The following is a 22,989-nucleotide window of genomic DNA, read 5'->3' as shown; positions in this document are numbered from 1 at the left end:
TAAAAGCAGCAGGGAAGCTGGACGAGGTCGGTGAGAGAGAGTTCTCCATGAAGGAGCAAAAATTAACTCATAACTATACATGGCCTCCAGTGTGGCAGAGTTAACAGCAGCAGCCAGACAATTACATCCCAGGCAAATTAATAGTGACTGTGCTGCTCTGCTCATTTGCATATCTGAAAAAAGTGTGTATGTAGCACAGCAAAAAGAAAAAAAAAGAAAAAAACACAAACTGGAGAGTTGCCATTTAGTGATTAGCAGAAATGCATCAGGTATCTCAGGAGAAGAGTGAATGGATCTGGTGCCAGCTGTGTGAAACAAGCTGCTGTGGAGAGAGGAGGGAGTTTGTTCACCTGAGCCGGTCCAGAGCAGGTGAACATTATCTACTGTTTTCATCTGCTGCTTCTTGCCACCGTGCGCTCTGACATTATCGTGTGCCCTGAGCTTTTGCCTCCACCGTCCATCCATCCATCCACCCATCCATTAGCTACACTCCTTATCTGAGCAGCAGACACAGGGGCGAGGGCGGCGTACGCCCCGCAGGTCGCCGGTCCATCACAGGGCCGACATATAGAGACAAACAACCTCACACACTCACATTCACACCTACGGGGAAATAATTCAGAGTCGCCGATCCTCCTACACAGACACGGGGACAACATGTACCAGAACATGTAACAGCAGTCTACTACTACTAGTTTACTACAATCTGATTATAATCATTCTGATCGGAACTTCACTGTTTACATGGACGTGATAAGATTGATCCGAAACGTGCGTGTACATGCATCAAGCAATTAATCAGAATAATTCACTGTGACATGCGCAATGAAGTTAAGTTTTTTCCATCTGTTAACAAACGCTGTCATGTTGTTTGCTCTCCCCTCTCCTCATGCTCACTGTACGTTGCCTCCTCTGATCAAATCCACACAACATGATCCAATGCATCTGTATCGTGTGCTGCTGCAAATGTTAATTTTGTTTCTGGGTTTCTCTTCAATGAAGCTGCGAGCACAACAGTTTATACTTCTCCTGCGATCTATGTGAGGGGATCGGCTACAGCAGGACCCCCACATAACAACAACGGTTAATTGACAAAAAGAAAGATGAAGGTCTGACGCAGAGGCAACTCTGATCAGATTAACATGGACCTCGATCCGAAAATCGACTGGCAAGAAATTTCTTTCCAAATGAGTCCGTTGGGATTAAAATTTTCCAATCGAGTTATTTACATGAGGCAGTTTTATTCAGATCAGCTTTTATTCCCATTTTATTCCGATTATTTGTGTCCATTAGGGGTGTAACGGTACACACAAGTCACGGTTCGGTACGTACCTCGGTTCGAGGGTCGCAGTTCGGTACGGGTTCGATACAACAGACACTAATTGAATGTAAAACTAAAAATCATCTTCTGTTATAAAAGTAAAAAAAAAAAAAACTTGCACTTGACAACTGGCAACTATTATTAAAAAAAAACAAAGAAACTAACATCAATGCCTTGTGATGATTTTGGTCCTGTCTGTGTTCATGTCAAGAGGCTTAAAAGCAGCAATGGGGACTAGGGGTGGGTATTGCCAAGGACCTCACGATACGATACGCATCACGATACTTGAGTCACGATACGATACGATATTGCGATATCCAAATTTTGCGATATATTGCGATATATTGCGATATTCTACAATATTCTACATAGTTCACTGAAAAATGTAAAAGGCATTATGCATCTTAAAATCCGAGTTGTATTATGTACATCAGATGATAGTGAGAATTTATGGGAGAAACTGAGTCAAAACAATGTAATTCAAATTATCCATGCCATTTTATACAAGTGCAAGTTACAACAACATAATTTGCATGTACAACACACTGTCTGAGGTAGCAGTACAGTGACACATCGCGGAGCAGAGGCGTGGAAGTCGTACTGGATTTACGTCTGAAACATGATTTATTATTTGAAAAAAAAAAGTGAAAAAAAATAAAAAAAATTTAATATTAAATATCGATATCGTATCGCGACATAACGTATCGCGATATATTGCCATATCGATATTTTTGCCCACCCCTAATGGGGACAAGTTGTTGCACACAATTTGTCTTTTTCCTGGCACCAGTGATTGACATATCGGGGTGATGCCGTCTTATATGCGTTGTGTGTTTGATGCGTTTCTAGCGATGCACCGCGCATCCGTGAAATATCTCTAAGACTCTGACGGACATGTAAACATGGCTACTGTGACACTGCTAACCACTGCAGATGTTCATATCTAACTGTGGATCAGGTCGGGTCTGGTATTAACGGGCTGAGTCTGGTCCGGCTGATGCAGAGATACCAGAAGGTTCAGGTTGAGCTTCACTGATCCGTACTGATCATATGAATATACTTCTTTAAATCCTGTTCATATTTTTCTCTCTGACTTCTCCTGACGAATAACTTTTGCGTTTATGTGTCTGTAGAATAAAAGCTTTCTTGTCTCATATTTCTTTTCTTTTTTTAACAGAAAACATGGAGCGTTATCTCCTGTTTGATCCTGACTGATCGTGTTGCTGTGACCACAGATGTAGATCATTAACACAGCTGTGCCTTCATGTGTAAAATTACACAAACGCTGCAGATGAAACAAACACATCTTCCCTGCTGTCGTGTGACAAATACATGTGTTTAATCTGCTACACAGGGAGAAAAAAACCTGACAGTCTACACTTTGCTGTGGGCAGCTCACTCATCACCGAGAGCCAAGATCAATTCTTTCCATTTTCTGTGTGAAAACAACTTTATTATTTTTCCCCCCTCCAGATGAAGGAAAACCTTCCTGAAGTCTTATTCCTACTCGCCATCTCCATCGTGATCGTTCGTTACGATGGCTCTATAAAACTGTCTCCTCTCTCACAGCGCACATTAAAACACACACCTCCCTCCCTGTGTGTGCACCACCTTTGCTTTGTGCCTTTGCAGTAACCAGAGGTGTCCAGCTGTTTTTGCCGACAGGTGAGAGTGGTATAGGGCTTGAGCTGCTCCTGCACTCTCACCTGTTCTCCATTTGCTCATCAGCTCCCTAGCAGCCTGCACGTAGACCTACAATTCAAACATGAGCCGACTCTGGACACATTATGATAGTGTGTGTAGCTACTGTTTACTGAAAAAGAGGAGGTGGGACACAGAAAAACAGCGTCTGAATTCAGCCTTGACTCCTCCACAACTTGATCCATACCTGTTTTTTTTTCTTTTTACTGGAACAACAGCAGCGGCAGCAAACCATATGTCGTCCATGTTTGTTTACACTTTGTAAAACGTGTTGCCTAGCATTGCAGTAGGGTTCACAGGTGGAATCACTTTCGCTGACAGGACCTTAGCAGATGATTAACCGCTGTATGTTGTTGGTAGGAGGCTTGATAAAGCGAGTTGAGAGGTAAACTTAACTAACCTCGCCTGTGGAAATCACTTCACATCTACACTTAAACTGTCACTCCTGCAAGAGTTTGGTGCGTTCAGGTGGCTTCAGTTGGTTTGACAAATTGTGTAGACCTAATCTGTGATCCCTCATTTGGCGCAGTCGTTAAAGGAGACATATTATGCCCCTTTTCCACAAATTAAAACAGTTCCCAGGTGTCTTAAAGACATGTCTGTGATATGCTATGGTCAAAATACCCCGAGGATTAAACATCACAGCTCTTTTTTCATCCACTCAAAACCTGCCCCCTTAAATGCAAATGAACCACTGCTCCCCCCAGTTACATCACTGAAAGACATCTGAGGGAACATCTCGTAAAACCACATGGATTTATGAGGAGCCTGCGCAGTACAGATTGTTTTGTCAATTCTCACATTTTGGGGGCCAGAAGGCAAGACAAACACCTAAATATATGTTAAAGAGCCTTCAAACAGTGATATATCCATAATATGTCCCTTTTAAATGTGTGATCCCCAGTCTTTTAGGTGGACATAGGCTGCACTGAGCTGAATCACTCATTTGAGAGTCGGCACGAACAGGGTGACGCGAGAACTGACCATCTGCTCCTGAACGACCATCGAGATGATCGGATGAATATTTGGTCCGTGTGTGGCGTACTGTACAGCCTGGTTAGCGCTGTTAGCACTTATACATTTACAGAGTGGCTGATGATCAGACCGAACAATGTGAGCACATAAATCCTGGACCTTGGGGCTTTACATTATAGACGACTTAGTGAATCGTACAAAATGAGATGGAGTGTGTTTGTCCTGCTTGGTTCTCCGTATCCTTTGTTTTCGTTTTATTTTTCTAGTAAAGCCTCTTAAACTCTTCCTTTCTAACATCTGTCTTCTGAGTCACGCTCTTGGTCCTTTTCCATGACAAACAACGACACAACAACTCTCAGCAGCAGCAGCATCGGAGGACATTAATGGCTGCACCAGGCCAAGGACGTTTCTCTGTTTGCAAAATGACCAGCACAAGAATAGAGGCCAAATGGTGCAGGACAAAAAAAATAGTCCAACAAAAAAAACCAACAACTCTCTGCTTCATTGTGAAGGTTCATGAGGGAGAGAACAGCTCACGGTTTTCACAAGGTCACTTCACATGAATCTAATAACACACCTATTGACTGGAGCCAACATGTTTCCGCTTAACAGGAATTAAATGAAAACATAATTTCCTGGTAATAAACATTCAAGGCCACGTGACGTCAATGTTCTCGGTCTGATTCATGTAAAGTTACTCAATAATAAATGAAACTGCAGTCATTACAGTTCTCCTGTCACGCACCTTCCCTCATGCAAACAACACTACAATGAAATTACATTTTCCTGATCATTTCATTTCATTATAACTGCTGAAACATTAATGTTAAGACATTTTAACCTCTTATAAAGCAAAACAGTATTGAGTATGGTGGTTTTCAAATCTGGCTGCTGACAGTGATTCTAAAGAAAAACATTAAAATATTACATTTTATTGATAATAATCAAATAAACATGACAATTACACAGCTACTCGTGATGTTTTGTTATCTATACCGAGTGTGGTAGAGGGCAGAAGGAGACGAAGAAGAAGAATTAAAGTAAAAACCTCAGTTTCCAGTGTTTCCCCGCAGTGTTCGATGACTTGATATCCTCATTCAGAGATCTCTAAGCTATAATTCCCCGTACTCAGTGACTACATCATATGTATAATTACTGCCTCTATGTCTGCTTTAAAAGCCATTTAGAGGAAGTTTAGATGTCTCTGGTGAAACTCTTTGAGCTCTGAACCTACAGAGAATCATCCAACTCTGATGGTTGATGGCGTTGAGTTTTTATTCTTATACTACTCTAGACTGGTTAAGTTCTTATATTCTCACTAAACAGCTTTTATAGACGTAGACAACTATTGTTCACTTCCTGCTCAGATCTACATGCTAGACAAAGCCACTGTTAGCTGCTGCCAGCTGAGGACAGGCTAATAAACCAGCTAAAGGCTATTTTTAATATGTATAAGTCTGTGGTTAAAGGTGTATGTCGCTTTATATTCAAAAATACCTTTTTGTACAGTTTTGTTCTCACTGGAGTTTTTTACATTCACAATAATTCACTATATTACCAATTAGTGAACAGTTCAGATATTAGCTAACAAGGTAGTTAACTCTTTCACTGCCAAAGACGAGTTATCTCGTCTTAGCGAATCCAAGCGTAGTCTGCCAAAGACGAGATAACTCGTCTTAGCGTTTTTTTAATGGCAACGCCATGTTGAATGTCTTGCCCTACTCCTCTGTGAAGATCAGACTTGTATCATCAAAATAAAGTGCAGAAAAACACATTTGGATTGAGAGATATAAAAAATATAGCGTGTTTTTCCCCCCTCACGGAGCGGTGCAGGTGTCTGACTGCAGCGGCGCCGCTCCGTGACACTCTGGCCGCCGGTGAGAGCTTCGGGGGCGGCGGCGGGGCTCATGGCGGCTCGGCAGCTCGTCGAAGCTCCGTGCAGCTCCGTGATACAAAGCACAAACGTTAGTAACAACAACCCCGTTGATCGCTCGTCGTTAGTCGTCAAGAGCGTTTGGAAAGTCGCCAGATTTTGCGAGAAATCACTCGGATAGCAGCTTGAAAATCCCGCGATCTAGTGTGGATGAGGAGCGGACGGCGCCGCGGCGAACGTGACGAGAGCTAAAGATGGTGGGAGTGTCTGTTGGGAGCGTACATGGACTGTCTGTGGCTGTGGGTTCAGGGGTGCGGCACGTCAGCCAGAGCTGTAGGCTGTGTGTGTGTGTAGATGTGTGTGTGAGACAGAGAGAGTGAGAGAGTGAGACCGCTGCCTGCTGACCAGAGGAAGCTGGATCTGATCTAAACATAGACTGTAAAAAGCGCCGTGTTTCGGCTACAAAAACCTGTCGAACTGATCCGCGCATGCACACACACAGACACACACGCACGCACACACACACACACGCACACGTACATGCACACGCACGCACACGTCACGTACGCACACACACTAAAAAAAAAGGAAAGAAAAAGTTGTAACTCAAAGAAAAGAAAGAAAAAAGGCTGTAGTAGTGTGTGTCAGTAGCTAAATGTTTTGTCTTTTGTCATCAAAAGTCATTTGTCAGTGTTGATTTAGTTGTTGTTTACAAGAGAACAACTGTACAGATGTTGAGGCATCACTAAAGCAAAATATAATGGAGCAAATTGTACTGGTCCACCTGAAAATGACAGCCGACACAAAAACCTCTTTTTCTCAAGATTTTGGTGCCAAAATGGCATTTTGGGCTAAACTAACCTATATTCAACCACCAATTTCACAAGACTGGAACAAGATAGAAACAAACAGGTTTTTTTGCTGGAAAGTAGAGACCCTAATCTTTCCTTTGATGGGTTGAATGTGTATGTAGTAACAGTACATAATATATGGTGGGTCTACGGAAATCAGTCAAAAAGCTGGAAAATGCCTGGCAAGCTGGAGGAAGCTGCTGTGAGAATGGCTGGCAGTCAAAGAGTTAACAACAATGCAAACACTGAAAGGCGATGTCGACCGAAGCAGCACTGTAGGAGATAATATATGCAAAAAAATATATCATATTTGGTACAACATTAAGCTACATTTTCCAAGTTTTAATAATGTGTCTTTGTGTTAGCTCACATGCTAAATGTGTGAAACAGTTCAGTTTCAGTTTGGTATAAATCTCTCCAGCAACGATACAAATTGTTCACCTGGAAATATTTCGCTTCACTAAAGATGAACACTGTGTTCAAGACAACTCGAAAGTTACCGAAAAGTGGGAGCTCCAACTCGGAAATGTCCGACTTCTGACATCATAGCGTTCACGCTACAGGCTAACTCGGAGGAGAAAGAAGTTTGTCATCTTGTGGCTGATTGCTGAACATGAAAAATATGCAGCAGCAATTTATGCTTTTGGAAGCAGCAGATGAAGATGAGTGAAAACATCGACAAATAACTTCTGTTACAATCCTATTCCTGCCATTAACGATGAGGATCAAATTGGAAAATCGGAGCTCTGAGATGATACCCGAATTTCTGACCTGTATTTTTCAGAGTTTAACACCGTTCCATTAATTTTTCACAACTCGGAACTTGTTTTTTCTGTGTTGCCTTGAATGCAGCAGAAGATGCTCAAACTGTTGTTAGAGCAGCTATATCCGCACTATTTTTAGATTCCTCCGTCTCTGACAAAACATTCGTATCAGCATCATCATCACCATTCTTGACCACCTACAATAGAGCCTAATTTACGACATAACAACTCGAGCCCGTCTTCGGCAGCTTCACAGGATCTAATCACAAACACCTGTTCCCACTCACGCTCTCACAAACTGAAGAATAGCAGCTCATCAGAAATCACCCCAACACACAAACATTACATCATCACCACACACGGGTCAGGCGGTAATTAGTATAATCAGAAAACGTTGTAATTAATTGGCACTAGAGGTCTAAAAATCCGACTTTAGATCATAAATCAAACTCATCAGGCTGAAACACTGGACTCAAATGATTGAATTCAACACAATAACTCTGCTCATGTTTGTAAACAGGGATGTGAGGAGAGTGAGGCGAGCAGCTTTAGTAAGCAGGATAAGTGATATTCTTCTCCTCTCTCACACTGACACATCCGACGCTCGCACCAATGTGTCTTCACCTAAATTTATGCGACCTACACCACCACCACCACCACCACCACCACCAGGCGCACATTTGTTCCCATCCACTCGCATCTTTCCATTGGATGCGTTTTGCAGTCAAGCAGCCTTAAAAAAAATTCACACTCGGGGCCTATAGTGGAAGCGTTCGCACCTCCATCTTTAATGTCACAAGATAAAAAAAGGTCTGCAGTGATCGCTTTCTCTTTTTTTTCTTTTCTTTTTTCGCAGGGATGCAGCAATTAATTGGGACTAAAGTGAAGTGTGAGGGAGAATAAAAAAATGAAATAATCGTTAAAGAGTGGAAGAGGAGGATGTGTCTCGTCGGCTGTCACTGTCTTTATCCTCCGCTTCGTTCGTCCACTTGTCTCCTCTCCTGAAACTCTCCGCCAATTAGAGTCAGTCGTGAGACGCTGTCCGTCTGTCAGCCGCCAAAAAGCTTTCCAAAAAATCCCCCCGGACCCTCCTAGTGTGTGTAAATGTGTGTGTGTGTGACGTGTGTGTATATGTGTGTGTCCCATTGTCATCAGCTGCTCCCTGACTTAACTACCCCCTCACCCTCTCACAGCTCAACCCAAGACAGAGCTACATAATACAACTCCTACGTGTGCACAAAGTACACAAAGAGGAAAAGACACACACACGGATGAGCTGTCTCCCTTATTTCCCACCCACCTCTCCCTCTCTGAGACAAGTCAAGTCCAAATATAGAGCAGCAGCAGACAACACCCTCATATTGACTTGTTGTATGACCAGTTTGATAAATCCTGAAAAAGGTAAAGTGTATCCACACACAGCGAAGAGCAGACATATATCAAACACAGGTGTGAAAAGCATTGAAGTGCGCAAAATAAAATGTGTAAATGATGAAAATAAACAAGCAATGCGCCGTTTCCCAATAGAGCAGCAGGTGTAGGGGTTAAAAGAGTAATATATTCTCCTCAGTGTTTATCAAAGATGACACGTATCTGATTAAAAACTAGATGCCCGGAGGCAGAGAAGTGCGAGGATGTCGGGGCTGCTGATGTGACGACGGCAGCAGGAGTGCGAATTCATCCAGACACGACGTCCGACCAATAAGTATCGAGATGTGATGATGAATAACGAGCCCCCAATGTTCCCATCAAGAAAACGCTGCTGGCGACGTCAGCGTGTCATTATTTATGAAGCCTTGACAAGGTCCCACCCTCCTGCTCCCACAAAGTGACAACATGATGTGACACGGTTACCATGTAGTCAACACCAAGTAATTATGTCCACCTGCGAGTGTTCAGCTGTTCACTGTATCACTGCAGCTCGACTCACACTCCCACCTCTCTGGTTCCTTCCCCTGTCTTGTTGAAAGTGAGAGCTGCTGCAGATGTTCCCTCAGCACTGCTACACCAAAAACAATGTGTATGTGTCTTATAGTATCAAGTTGGTGAGCGTGCCTTTTCCTATCGTGCTCCAACACTGTGGAACAATCTCTCTTCGGACATCAGGCAGGCCTGTTCAATTGGGGTTTTTAAAACAAAGCTTAAAGCAGAAGTAAGCGATATTTTTGTGTTAATATAAGTCTTAAATAGTTATATCTTCCGACAGCAATCACTTACATAGAGTGTTTGGTCTGAAACACGGGTCTCTCAGTCACTCTGCTCTGCTCTGAGCCGAGGAGAAAACTTTTCTTGTATCCTACAAGTTTTATCCAATGAGGAGAGAGAACGACATAAAGGGGCGGTCCTCTCTGTGTGTGCAGCCAAGGGATGCGCGTGAATGTGGTGACGTAGGGACGAGGACCAATAGATCCATGACGAGGGCGGGGGCTGCTAACTCCATCGGCTGACAAGACGTTATGGTGCGTTCAAGGCAACCGGTAACTCGTGTTTTTCCGACCTGTGAAGTCGTACCAGTTCGATCTGGTACAAGTTCACGGGTCGGAAGTTACGAGTGGCCGTTATAGTGACTTTCACAGGTAAAACAGGTCGGAAAAACACGAGTGGGTTGCCTGGAACGCTACAAAGTCGTAAGTTGTGACTTGAAGCTGTAATTTACGGTTTCAAAAGCCTGCCTGGAACGCAGCATTAGCCAAAACGACCAGATCGCTTACTTCTGCTTTAAGACCCACTTATTTACCGTTGCATATGGGTCTTAGGTTTTCATTAAAAGTCCTGCCCTGTTTTAAGTATGTTCTGTATTTTTGTGTTTTGTAATGTCCCTGCTTGTAAACTGCTTGCATTTTTGATGTGTTGTACAGCACTTTGATGTAAAGCGCTTTATAAATAAAATTATTAAGTACCAGCAGGAATCAAACCCCAGCTACATGTTGTCATTACAGAAGCCAGTGGAAGAGAGGGTTGTCCGAATGTGACGTCTTCTGCTGTTTTCCTCGAGCCGAGATTACTCTTAACTCTAGATTTCAATATAATCTAGACCTGGAACTTCAGTAGGTTTTCAGTTCAACATCTGTATCAGACGATAATAAATAAAAAAGTCTGTAATAGTCATCTGCAGATATAAAAATGTATGCCGTTGTGTGCGGTCAGCCTGCAACAATTAAGCTTCAACGTGTCAGCTGTATGGAAGTACTTTGTGCTTGAAAGAGACAATAAAAATTACTATTTGCAATATTTATAAAGCACCAGTGATGTGTGTGATGTCTGTATTTATAGGTGTCATCACAATAAGAGTTAATTAAGGCTTCATTCTAGAGCAGGAGAGACTTGGTGTTATTCTCTTCAGTGGAAAAAAAAAGAAGCATATATCAGTATTTAGTACATTGGCAATCGGGGAAAATAAGTTTGAAAATATTTGTGTGTCTGCAAAAATCCAAAGTCGTGCATCCCTAAACTTAAGTGACACTGCTAACCTTGGACAAATTTTAAGAGTAACAAACCAAAAGCAATAAAAGAAGAGTTGACAGTGAAAAAGCTGAGATAAAACACAGTCAACTAAACTAAGCTTTAGTTTAACATAACATTAGCAAAGGATGCAAATGTTAGCATCTCTCAGTGAGTTGGCTGATTGTATGTCTGTGTCTGAACTAAAGCCTTTTATAAATTCTGGCCTATCTGGGAATGTAAGATACTTTAAGCTTGAAGGTTAAAGCCAGGGTGCTAACCGTAAACATAACTAAACTAAACTTAATTCAGTTCAGATTAAAAACTTTATTTCTTTGCCCATTATTACATTATACTCCTCAGACTTACTGAGATAATAATTTACGGAATGGTAAAAGTGCAGAGAGAATGTTTGTACATATAATCCATTTGTCTGTTTATTAGTTAAGACATAATGCACTTTGCCTGTTAAGTTAGTGATGGTTGAGACTGGTGGATGTTGTCCTATGAACGTTCAATAAAACCTGGTTCAAGTAGAGAAGATAAATCTCTGACCTCGTACTGTTACTTTACCCACAACCTGAAATACAGATTGATTTAGGGAGAACTAAGTTTAAAGTAAACACTAAGAATAACCAGTGTTACAATGATGTATTCATTTCTGTGAGAACACAAAAACTTGTGTAGCTATGTCCTAGTGTCAAATAAACTAAAATAAAACCAGATTTTTAATATTCTTTCCTGTTTGCAGACATTTCCCATGGTAAAAACAAAAACTACAAAGACTCTCTGTACTGAAAAAAAGACTTTCTACTGTAAAATACAGAGAGAGAAGAGTGAGAGAAAGAGCTGATGCTGCTCCCCTTCACTGCACGCATGTCGAACAGCGATCCTGGCTAACTACCAACCCGACGGAGGGAGAATTTCCCTGCTGAGGCGTTTGTGAGCGGCAGCAGCACGAGAACATTTCTCTCAGCAGAGAGGGAGAGACGCTGTGACGGCTCGAGTCGACAAAACATCTCGGAGAGACGGTGACGGTTTGTGAACATGCACACACAGATACACTCGGAGAGAGAAAGTACATCACTTAGCATTACTTCCCCTGCTCTTAATCTGACAGGTGTCAGACATAAGAAAGGAACAGGAGGGAAACTTTGGAGTCCTGCTGCGGCACCTGGTGTTTTTTTTTTTTTATTCTCCTCTATTCAGCGGTGCAATCTGGACATCTACTAGAGGCAATAAAGATGTAGGGAGTGTTTGCCGCTTGGCCTTTATGTCTATCTGTGGCACGTCTGCAGCAATTTCCTGGAGGTGTTTTGAGCAGACAGTTGAAAGTGAAGGATAGCTCTCTCGGTCCTCTTCTCCTTCATCTCATCCCCCCATCATTTTCTGACAATCTATCTGAAATAAGGCCTTCGAAACAAAGAGAAAATTGTATATATAGCAAAAAAAAACACGATGAGAAAATAGAAAGAGGATAGAGAGAGAATAGGATGGCGTAAAAAATGAGACACTCAAGAACAGAGGGAAACTGATCCGCTCATAAGAGCATGAGTAAAAAAAAAAGAAGGGGTGTTATGGTGGATTGTTCGTGAAGGGATGTCAATCAGTTAGTCAGTGAGGTGTTTGGAGAAAATGTAGAGAAGAGAAGGGAGAGAAATCAAGGGTGAATGGAAACGATGCAAATACAGAAGAGAGGGATTAAGGAAAAGATATGCAGAGAGCTGGGACGATGGAAATGAGATATTCGCTGATATTCTTCAGTGTTTCCTGTTGCTGATTTTTATAAATGCTTCACTTCAAATTATGGATTTTCATGGAAGATTAAGGACGGATGAAAGAAAGGAAATAAACAGATTCAAGTAAGACTGGTTAGAAAGAAAGGAAAGAAGACGGGGAAGGGAAAAAGAGAGAGTTACAGTGGCATCATGCAAAAGTTTGGGCACCCCTGGTCAAAGTTTCTGTTAATGTGAACACAATAAAGAAAGTGGAAGATGAAATTATCTCCAAAAGGCATCAAGTTAAACATGAAACACTCTTTTGCAATGTTCCAAACAATATTGGTGTATTGTTTTTATTTTCTACAGTTTTAGAGTGAAAAAGGGAAACAAAGCAGCAGCTTGCAAAAGAATGGGAAACCCAGGAGACTTGAGCTCTCAGATAACTTTGACCAAGGTATCAGACAAGATATTTACTATTTACACACTGTGGTAGTTTACAAAGGGCTGTACTAGGTACTAACTATGCAGGGGGCCCTTTTCCTTTTCTGTCATTTTGAAAATGTAAAAGATGAAAATAAAATATATATACTATGTTTAAAATGTAAAGGGAATGTGTAATCTGTAACTTTATGCCTTATGGAGATCATTTCATCTTCCATTTGTTTAACTGTTCACATTAACAGGGATTTTAAACCAGGGGTGCCCAAACTTTTGCATAATGTCACTGTATGTATGGAAGAAACAACGACAGAGGAAGAAGCCAAAAAAAAAGACAGATAGAGGAAAGAGAGAGGAGAGTGATAGAGAACTTCAGTCAGTACAAAGTGAAAGTTGAGTACAGCGAGTCACTGTGACACATTTCTAAAGAGTCAAACTGGAAGTCAGACTGAAGCTTTGTTGTGTAAAGAAGTCTCACTTTATACAGAAGAAATATCAGCTGCAGGTTTCTCTCCCCCAGAGACGGCCTGAGTCTGGCCCAGGGCAGGAAACCACCCGGCCTTCAGCCTCGTGAGCTCGCTGTGTGTCCACCGGTCTTTATGCTCCTGCCTCCTATTCTTTTATTTCATTTTTTATTTTTGTCCCTCTGCTTTTGAAAAGGAAAAGGTGAGCTGCAGCCTGCTCCCTACAGCGCTGAGACCGGACCTGCATTTATTTTATTTTTTTATTTTTTTTAAAAACATGTAAAGCTTCCACATAAAAGCATCACACGTCAAAAGGCTCCTCACAACAGATGTAGCCATGACAAGTAAATGCCCCGAAGCGCCTGCTGAGCAACGCAGGAGAGAGAGAGAGAGAGAGAGGGGGGAACCCAGCTGACAAATCCTTTTAGAGGTGAGCAGAAGTGCAGCGTGGAGCGAGCCAGCTGCGGTAGACCTTGAGATTTTGGGATGTATGTGTGTGTGTGTGTGTGTGGGATCACTCAGAGGCCAGAGAATTGTGTTAACTTCATTAAAATGTAATTGACTCGGCCCGTGATCACACTTCTCTTCTTTAAATGTGGTACCAAGGGCTCGCCGGCCGGCAGCTCTTGACATTTTGCTGTCTGTGATCACACCTGGCAGAGAGCATGTGGCATTTCACAGCAGGCAATAATTAGAAAGCTTTCCTTTTTTCTTTTTCTTTTTTTTTTGGTCCCATGTGTCGGCGTCGCTGTGGCCTTGTAAAAGGTTGAGAAGTTACTCCTTGGCCGGCAGCTCTTCACATTTCACCACCTCCACTCGTTGTGATCGTTATACACTCTCGGCTGCGTGTGACATTTCCGATCACTAATTAGATGCGCCGTGTAATTTTGTTTCCCGGAGTAAAGAGAGCGGTGACATTAAAAGGACAGTTTTAGTTCATATCTGTCTGATCTTACCCCACTGACACTTGCTCAGACTGTGCCCGCTTTTAATCACTTAATAAAGACCAGAGGGAGGGTGTGAGTTTTATATTTTAAATTTAGAAAATCACAGAAATTTGTGACCTTCTGGTGCCATTTTTCTTTCTCAGACAAGAACATGAATACCGAAAAACAGGGAGAAGCAGCAGCTAGCCAACTTCTCTCGACACCCAATGAGATATATATAACATGCTGTGAACATATGTTAATTGTATGTTCTTAATCTACTGATATCTAAGTTTACAGTATAAAACATAAATCTCCTCTATGCCTTTTTTCCTCATTAGTTTTAAAAATCTTAAACTTTAAACATCTAACTTTTTTCAACACACTGTACACAAGCTCAACAGTATAGATAACTAATTTATAGGTGTTAGGGCTGTTAAAGTTAGCGCGACTTTATTTAATTAACGCTGATGATAATTTTATTGCACGTTAATCACAAACGTTTTTGTTGCAAGCTTATGTGGCTCATGTTCTTCGCTCCTAACTACCGCGGTCTCATTTAGGGACCATCGACAAATTACAATTTAAATCACAGACAGCCAGTGTAGGAAAAATGACACTGATATACTAATTTAGGACTAATATGATCATTACAAATGTATTATTAATTAATAATTAAATAAATAATGATTTGAATATTGGATCATTTATGTTTTTTTCGATAGCTTCCAATGTGACCTAATGACCCCGAACCAATGCAGAATGGTCTAACTACTCTAGATGAATAAGACGCACCAGTTTGTATGGTATTTTAGTGCTTATTCTATTTTATATTAATATTTTTAGGGGGAAAAAAAACAACTTTTTTTTCAATTGCTGATTTTTAAATACCACCGGTATGACATCACTGGATGTTGTTACACAATACACAGAGTTTCTGTTATAAGCGATTAATCACAATTAGAAATTTTGATCGTTTGACAGCACTAATGGGTAATCATACATTTACATTCGTATGGGGTAGACATATAGAGTAATTCAATATGTTAAAATTTCCAATTTCTAATTTACTGCTACTTATTATAATTATAGATATCCTTCTTATGTACATTACATATATTGAAGTTCATACTATGTTCCTGTAATCTCTGTATTTCTGTGCTTGTATCTCATTTGTTCGGTTGGTTCATGTATAAAAAGGTCTGTGGAGTTACATGCTGCAACTGAGAAACAACAGAAGTTGCAGCTCTGTGCCTGAATTTTTGTTTTGAAAGTGTTTTTTTTTTGGGAGTCTCTAAATATTACCACATCTCTGCATCTAATATGTAGGTCACCATATCAGTTGAGAAATCCCAACTCTTGACAATAAAACTTGCTGAGTTTGTGGGGGAATGTGCATAATACTGACGATAATCACAGTCAGTTTTATGCAGTAAATCCGACTTGTATGAGAAAGTGGTGGTGCAAAAAAAGAGTAAGACAGGTTTTGGGTGGAAAACACAGATATTGTGTTGTGTTAGGTCAAGTGAGTCTTAAACCTTCTTCAGGCCGCCGCTCTGTTTGTCTTTAGAGGATGCGTACCTTATTCTGACAGCTTCACTGAAGTGACAAACTCGCTTTAGGATCTTTGCACGTTTTAACCTGTTGAGTCTGCGGTGCCAGCGTTTAGACCGACCCATTTTCAGAGAGTCGCTGCGACTCTCAGTCGGTGTGCAGCGATGTGTTGTGTAGCTTATATATGTGCCTGGAGCTTTTCAAAATGAGCTTTATCACACATATTTTCCACAGACTCGTGCATGTCAGGTCCTGTCCCCCCCAGTCTTTGTGCTCACATGCTGAGCAGGGAGCATCTGATGGACGGCGGTGACGTCCAAGTTCAACTTCAAACAAACAAGCAGGAGGTTTAAATTTAGGTCATGTTTGTGTAATCCCTGCAGCAGCAGTTCTCAACTCTGACTTTGACGGGTTTACATCACAGAGCGGGCTGTTGTGTCAACATCTGGACCAAATATTTACTTGCAGAACAAGCCTTGCCTGTAATTTCTGATTGGTTATTAAACGCTGCCTCATGACTTTTCCCAACAACGTGATGTCTTCCTGCGTTGCACAAGTTCTGACAGAGATGTTCTGGCTTGTCTTCAAATCATCACAGCGAGAGCTCTCTCTCTGGTCTCGCCTCGTCCTCCCTCCCTCCCTCTCCGCCTGTCTGTCTCTCTGTCTGCCCGTCTCATGTGTGTGTTAGCGAGGGGAGCGAGGGGAGCGTGGGTCGGCGCTGGGCTGGAGAGGTCGGTCTTAAGTCTTTGTCCACACATCACCACAGCTGATTGCTCCTCTGGATGGTTGGGATTCTCAGCTAAGACAGGGATTACTGACCCATGTCGGCTTCCCACCTTTGCAGCAGCCACTTCACTGTTCACCCAGTCTGAACTCGGACGGCCCGGAGAATTGAAAAGAGTGCGTGTTGTGTAGTGTGTGTTGCAGTTTGTATCTAAAGAATAACTAGATATATGTTTTATCTACAGGATAAAGTGTGTGCATGAGGGCTGAAATGAAGCCCTGGTGCCATCAGTCTCTCCTCTTTACTGATGAATACACTTCGGCTCCATTTATGTGACTGACTGCTGATGATGATATGAAAATGATTTGACTCTGGCAGCCCATCTGGCACACAGTCGCCTCACTTTTGCTCTGATTATTTATCTCATAGCTACATCTCAACTGGAGTATTAAACATTAATCCAATGTTCTCGTGAGAATAAACAATTTTCCAGCTGTGGGACACTATTTACTCCTCCGTCTGCCTCCCTGTGTAAGACTTAAAAGAACAACAAACTGTCAGTTTGACTAACGTGCTGAGCTTCAGAGATGTTTGTAGGCAGTTTTTGTCGTTGTTGTTGCCTTTGGGAAAGTTTGGTGTTTCTCCATTCCCAGTCCTATATAAAAATCTTTGTACAGTGCACAATAGATGTTACTCTACATTGAAAAATAAACGAAAACATATCAAAACCAATTTAATCTTATTTGTGTTGTTAGGTTGTTGAATACTTTGCCTAATGCAACGTTTCCTCTTTAGGAAATACCATCATATGTTTCCATAATATAATATTATTATGTTTGCCTGGTGTCCACCACTCGATATGGCCAAAAATGTATGTGTTATAAACGTTTGAAATAACTGTGGTATTGATTTGAAGCAATGGCTGTTTCATTTTTACATAACTATGAGAGGGAAATGCAGATTTTTCTGATATTTACTGTCTGTGTCACATGTTCCTTGAGGGCAAAACAATTACAGTAAGTCTGTTGATCAGAAATGATGCAAAAAATTGTCAGACTACATGATGTAAATTTCTTAAAAACATTCCTCTGTTTCCAGCTCCTCAAATGTGACAATTTGCTGACGATGTGCCGTTTTATATTACCTAAAATACTGTACTGTTGCTCTGACAAAACTAGACTTACTTGAACATTTGATTGATGTTTTCTTCTTTTTACTATTTTTAGACATTGTTTTGATTACATAGAGTAGAAGCAATTCATCAATAACTCTTCGTGTGATGTGATTTAACTTCTTGGACTTGTATGTATGTTTCAATCAGCCCCTAAGATGAAGCTCCAGCAGGAGTTCATGGGGGTAACAACCTCACTGCTGAGACCTTTCTCTCTTTAGTTATCAGTTATTTTATTGAAGAGTTTGGACCATTATTGATACACCTGTTGTGTTTATAATTCTTTTCGTTCTATTTCAGTATTTTATTTTACTTGATTTAACTGTTGTGCTTGTGGGTCGATGCAGCCTCTCAAATTGAAAATGCAGCCGACTGCAATTTTAAGCGAAACTCGTCGTTTACATTTAATGAAACTTTTTTTTTCGACTCACGGATTAGAAAAAGTTTGAAGACTCCTTGTGATAGAGTCCAAAAACTCAATAGCTGACATTCCTGTGTACAGTGTACAATCAAGCTGTTTCACTCTACAGCTCAATAGCTAACATTCCAGTCTACAGTGCACAATCAAGCCATCTCATTCGGCTATGAAACGGGCTGAAGTTTCCATTGTGTCAGGGTAGTTATTAGCCCCAGAGACAGACAGAGCCAGCCAAGAGAGGAGTTAGGGCTGTCCGTCAGCCTCTAATGTCTCTACACAACAGCCCAAACCTAAACTGACAGGCACACACCACACTGACAGCCCACTAACAAAACACTATTGTTCCCCCGCAAATGGCCAGGACACACCTTTCAGTACCCAGAGAGGGAGAGAGGGAGAGAGAGTGGCAGGAAGAGGATGCACACACACACACACACACACACACACACACACACACACACACACATACACACAATTGTATACTGAAGGCTACTGAGTCGACCCAGCACACGGGAGCAACATACATGTAACATGTAGATTAGGGCTGGTCCATACGGGTGAATGAAATCAGCAGTGGAGGCTCCACTAATGGACAGTCCAGCGTACTACTGTATTGTTAGGACTATGTGGGCTGTGTTTGAATGAACTGAAATGAATAATACAAGTTGAGGGGGCAGGGATGTCAGTGGATGTGCAGCACAGGTGCAGGAGGTTAGTTGCGGGAGAGCAAAATAAAACATTTTGGTCAATTTCAACGCTCTAACAGTATAAACGGTGGTGGACGCCTCTGAGCCCGGTCCAGTCATGCTCTCTCGACTGTCTGAGTGTGCACACAAAACTCACACGCTCTTGACAAGCTGATGCAACGGCGTATCCTCGTGGGAGCGCTGTCCAGTGGATGCCTGCCTTCCAAAAATATCTGATCCTCTAAAGGCTCAGTTCCCTCAAAAAGAACCACGCCAATGTTTTTTTCACGGAAGGAATCTCAATTCAGTCCAGCATAATGAGAGGGCTGAGCTCCGCGTTGCTATGTTAATGCTTCATCTGATGTGGAAATGGGAACTTCACTAGTGAACTGCTCATCATTCATCAGCTGCCATTTTGACAGAGGGAAAGCAGCTTAGCTTGAGTCAATTTAGATTCTTATTGCTCGTCATTAAAGGGATAGTCCAACATTTTGTCAAATTGGCCCATTGCCATAACCCCTATAGTCATAGCAGTAGGTTCGTTACCTTTAATTGTCGGTGCAAGCTATTTTTAGAACGGCGGAGCAGAGCCGCGAGCTGCTCAGAGCTACGCTACGGAGGCTCATGGGATTTCTTGGTTCCTCTCATCAAACTCATTAAATACACAATCCAACTACTCCAAAACGCTCCGGTGGACAAGTTGTGACCTGCACATTCACCACGCTATGAGATAATAACAGAACGTTACGAGACGGAGTTGTTTTCGAAGTAAATTTCGAGGTAAACAAACCTACTCCTAAAACTATAGGGATTATTGCCATGGGCCAATTAGCCAAAATGCTGAACTATCCCTTTAACCCCACAGTGTGTTGTAAATGAAAGAGTGAGGGTTAGATTGTTCGATTGTTGTAGTTGCAGGAAACTTCTTATATTGATCTCGGTCCAAAATACAGGGAGACAAAACACATGAAAAGACATGGACATCATGCGATCCGTCTGTTCTACCTTCTGTCGAATCTCCTCTTCCATCTTGATCGGCGACCCGAGCTCAGCCACCTGACGGACGCCCTCGCTGGCGTAGCCTCCGTACTCCCACAGCACATACCCTCTGGAGTGAGAGGCTCCGATCAGAGCCGACCAGTGGTTGGCTCGTCCTGGAAGACGAGAAAAACAGAAATCAGCGGTTTGAGTGGCTTCTAAATGAATGAACTAGCTAATTGAACGAGTAGCGAGCTGGCTGACTTCCTTTTTCAGTCATCAGTCGTCTTTTATCCGTGGTTGTTTTTCTTGATTTGCTGAGCTCTGTTACAGTCTATACACAGAATACTGTATGGAATTAGTTGACCAATTAAATCTGATAACACTGATTATAGATGATCAGCCTGATGTTGTGCTACTGTTTGTCAATTTATTGCTTTCTGCCACCAAGGAGAGTCACATCTCCATCACACAGTGGTTTTACAGCGAGTTTACTGAGGAGTGATTGAAGTAAAGGTGCAGAAATTAGTCATTATCATGATGTTTCCAGGCAACAGGTGGATATTTGAAACTGCAGGCTGAGAAACAGTCCAGGACAAAATGCACCCATCAAACTACAAGACTTCTTTTTACACTTTGGTCTTTGTTCAGATTACACAAAGCAGATTCAAGGTTTCTTCCTGTTTCTAGCCTTTATGCTAAGCTAAGATATCTGGCTGCTGAATGTCGCTTTATATTTACATTTTTAGATTCAGAAAACTTAAATGGGAACTATGCAAGTCCAGTTGCTTGTTTAATTAAAAGGATATAGAAAAATCAATGGACATAAGCGTATATCTTTTTTTTTTTTTTAAATATGGTATGTGTAAAATGGCACAGTGCATCAGAGGTTTATTACTTTATGGAAGCAAATAGAATAGAAAAAGCTTGTGAGCTTTGTGTGAAACTATTTCAGGAACTGTTATTTCAGTGAGGTGACACTGAAGCTGTAAAGTGTGTTGATCTTAGTCAAACATTTCTCCAATTTTGTAACATTTTTTTTTGTCTGGATTTCAACCAAACGTCTTTTACTACAACTATTATCATGCTGGATGAACACATGCTTGAGTGTTTGTGAATTTTCACGTTGGATTTGCGCCTTGCATCCTCTTAAAGCAGAAGTAAGCGGAATATTTGTGTTAATATGAGTCCTAAATAGTTATATCTTCCGACAGCAATCACTTATATAGAGTGTTTGGTCCGAAACACGGGTCTGTCAGTCACTCTGCTCTGCTGTAAGCCGAGGAGAAAACTTTCCTTGTATCTAGAGCACTGGAAAAGAGAGTAACGACACCACCATTGACTCCCGTGATAAGGGTTTTGCGCCCCGAGTGGCAGGATATGGGTATTGCAAAAGCGCCCAGAAAACTCATTCACTCCAATGTATGTGTGTTGCCCACTTGCTTGTAAATTGATGAAAACGGCCGTGTTTTCGTTTTTAGGTGTCTTGGTCATATCAAATTATACTTATAATTTGTTTATTACAAAATGTAGATTGAAACATTAATGTAGACAACTATTTTTATTTTTTTTTATTTTTTTTACTCGCCTATGTGTTAATGTTTATCTGTAAAGGATCCTCAATGATGCTATTAACGTGGGTGATCTATAACTGTCCTTTAATTATTGAAAATACCACACTTTCTCATTCACCAACAATGCAGAGATGTCATTTCTTGGGCGCTTTTGCAATACCCATATTCCGCCATCAGGAGGCACTTCCATTGAACCAATGCGTGTCGTTACTCTCTTTTCCAGTGCTCTACTTGTATCCTACAACCTTTATCCAATGAGGAGAGAGAACGGCATAAAGGGGCGGTTCTCTCTGTGTGTGCAGCCAAGAGATGCGCGTGAATGTGGTGACGTAGGGACGACGGCGGGGACTGCTAACTCCATCGGCTGACAGGAAGTTAGCCAAAACGACCGGATCGCTTACTTCTGCTTTAATGTGCATTAGTGCTTTGAACTCACGTGGATAGTCTTTGGGATGCACTTTCTCCGACCAGTTGCCGTGGAAGGTGAGTCTGTACTTGGCCGTTCCACAGGCGCAACACTCCAGGGCCGGAGTTGCTGTAGCTTCACCAAACAGTCGCTCTGCAGGGAGACGACAGGAGGACGTGATGCACATACAGCACACTCACCAAACACACGTCAAGACTCAAAGCTGCAGATCAGACGCTCTCACCTAATAAAACATACACAGTTTATAGGATTTAACAGGCAAACAGAGGCAACTGTTTGTGTGTATAAGCTCTGACACACAATGCACACTCTCATAAATCACCAGATGAGTGACTACAATCTGAACAGGGGAGAATGTCACTAAATTACATCCGTGCAATAAACTGGTATTTAAATAACACATTAGCCTTGACAGAGAGACTCATAAATATTCAGATATTGCACTGGACCAATGTTTTGCAAAGATAGGTCAAGGGGAGTACTTGAATATTTATGAGTTGCCAAATTATTCGGAAAGAAATCCTCACTTGACATCTAAGTTATAGCAGAACGAGTCAAACGCCGAAGACGCCTTACTTATGTCAGCACGTTGAAACGCTGTGGCCTGATTGGCTCGCATAATAGCCTGGAAAATTAGATTTTGTTAAAGCGGGTTGAAGATTCCCTTGGGATAAAGTTTGAGAGACCATTTGTTCAGACTCTGATTTTTATTGCACAATAAACGTGTGCATCAGAGCTGAGAGGGTCCTGTCTCCTCACTGTCTCACAGTGGTTTAGTGTTTACTTGAGCTGCTGACAGATTTCCAAAACAGGCTTGCCATTTTTTTTTCTCTCTCTCTCTGCAGTGAAATGACAGGTAACATAAAAGCTGTGGCGCTGCTCTGTGGTGACATACAAAGGAATATTTAAATTCCGCGCAGACTCCCAAGAGATGTATAAATCACTGTCCTCGCACTTTCCCCCTGCTGCCTCGGCTGGCTTC

The 22,989-nt window shown here is 41.7% G+C and overlaps 1 protein-coding gene across 1 annotated transcript in view; it reads right to left on the bottom strand.

Moving 5' to 3' along the window:
- spon1b (spondin 1b) overlaps window positions 1–22,989 on the bottom strand; it is a 117,842-nt gene that overhangs the window by 58,370 nt on the left and 36,483 nt on the right. The window contains exons 5-6 of the mRNA XM_083972808.1: window positions 22,017–22,139; window positions 20,034–20,182 (exon numbers count right to left, since the gene is read on the bottom strand). Of these exons, the coding sequence (XP_083828934.1) occupies window positions 20,034–20,182; window positions 22,017–22,139 (272 nt within the window). The remainder of the gene's footprint in view (window positions 1–20,033; window positions 20,183–22,016; window positions 22,140–22,989) is intronic.

This window comes from Trachurus trachurus (assembly GCF_905171665.1).
Source record: "Trachurus trachurus genome assembly, chromosome: 6".
Lineage (NCBI taxonomy): Eukaryota > Metazoa > Chordata > Actinopteri > Carangiformes > Carangidae > Trachurus > Trachurus trachurus.
This window is presented reverse-complemented; position numbering and strand designations above follow the sequence as displayed.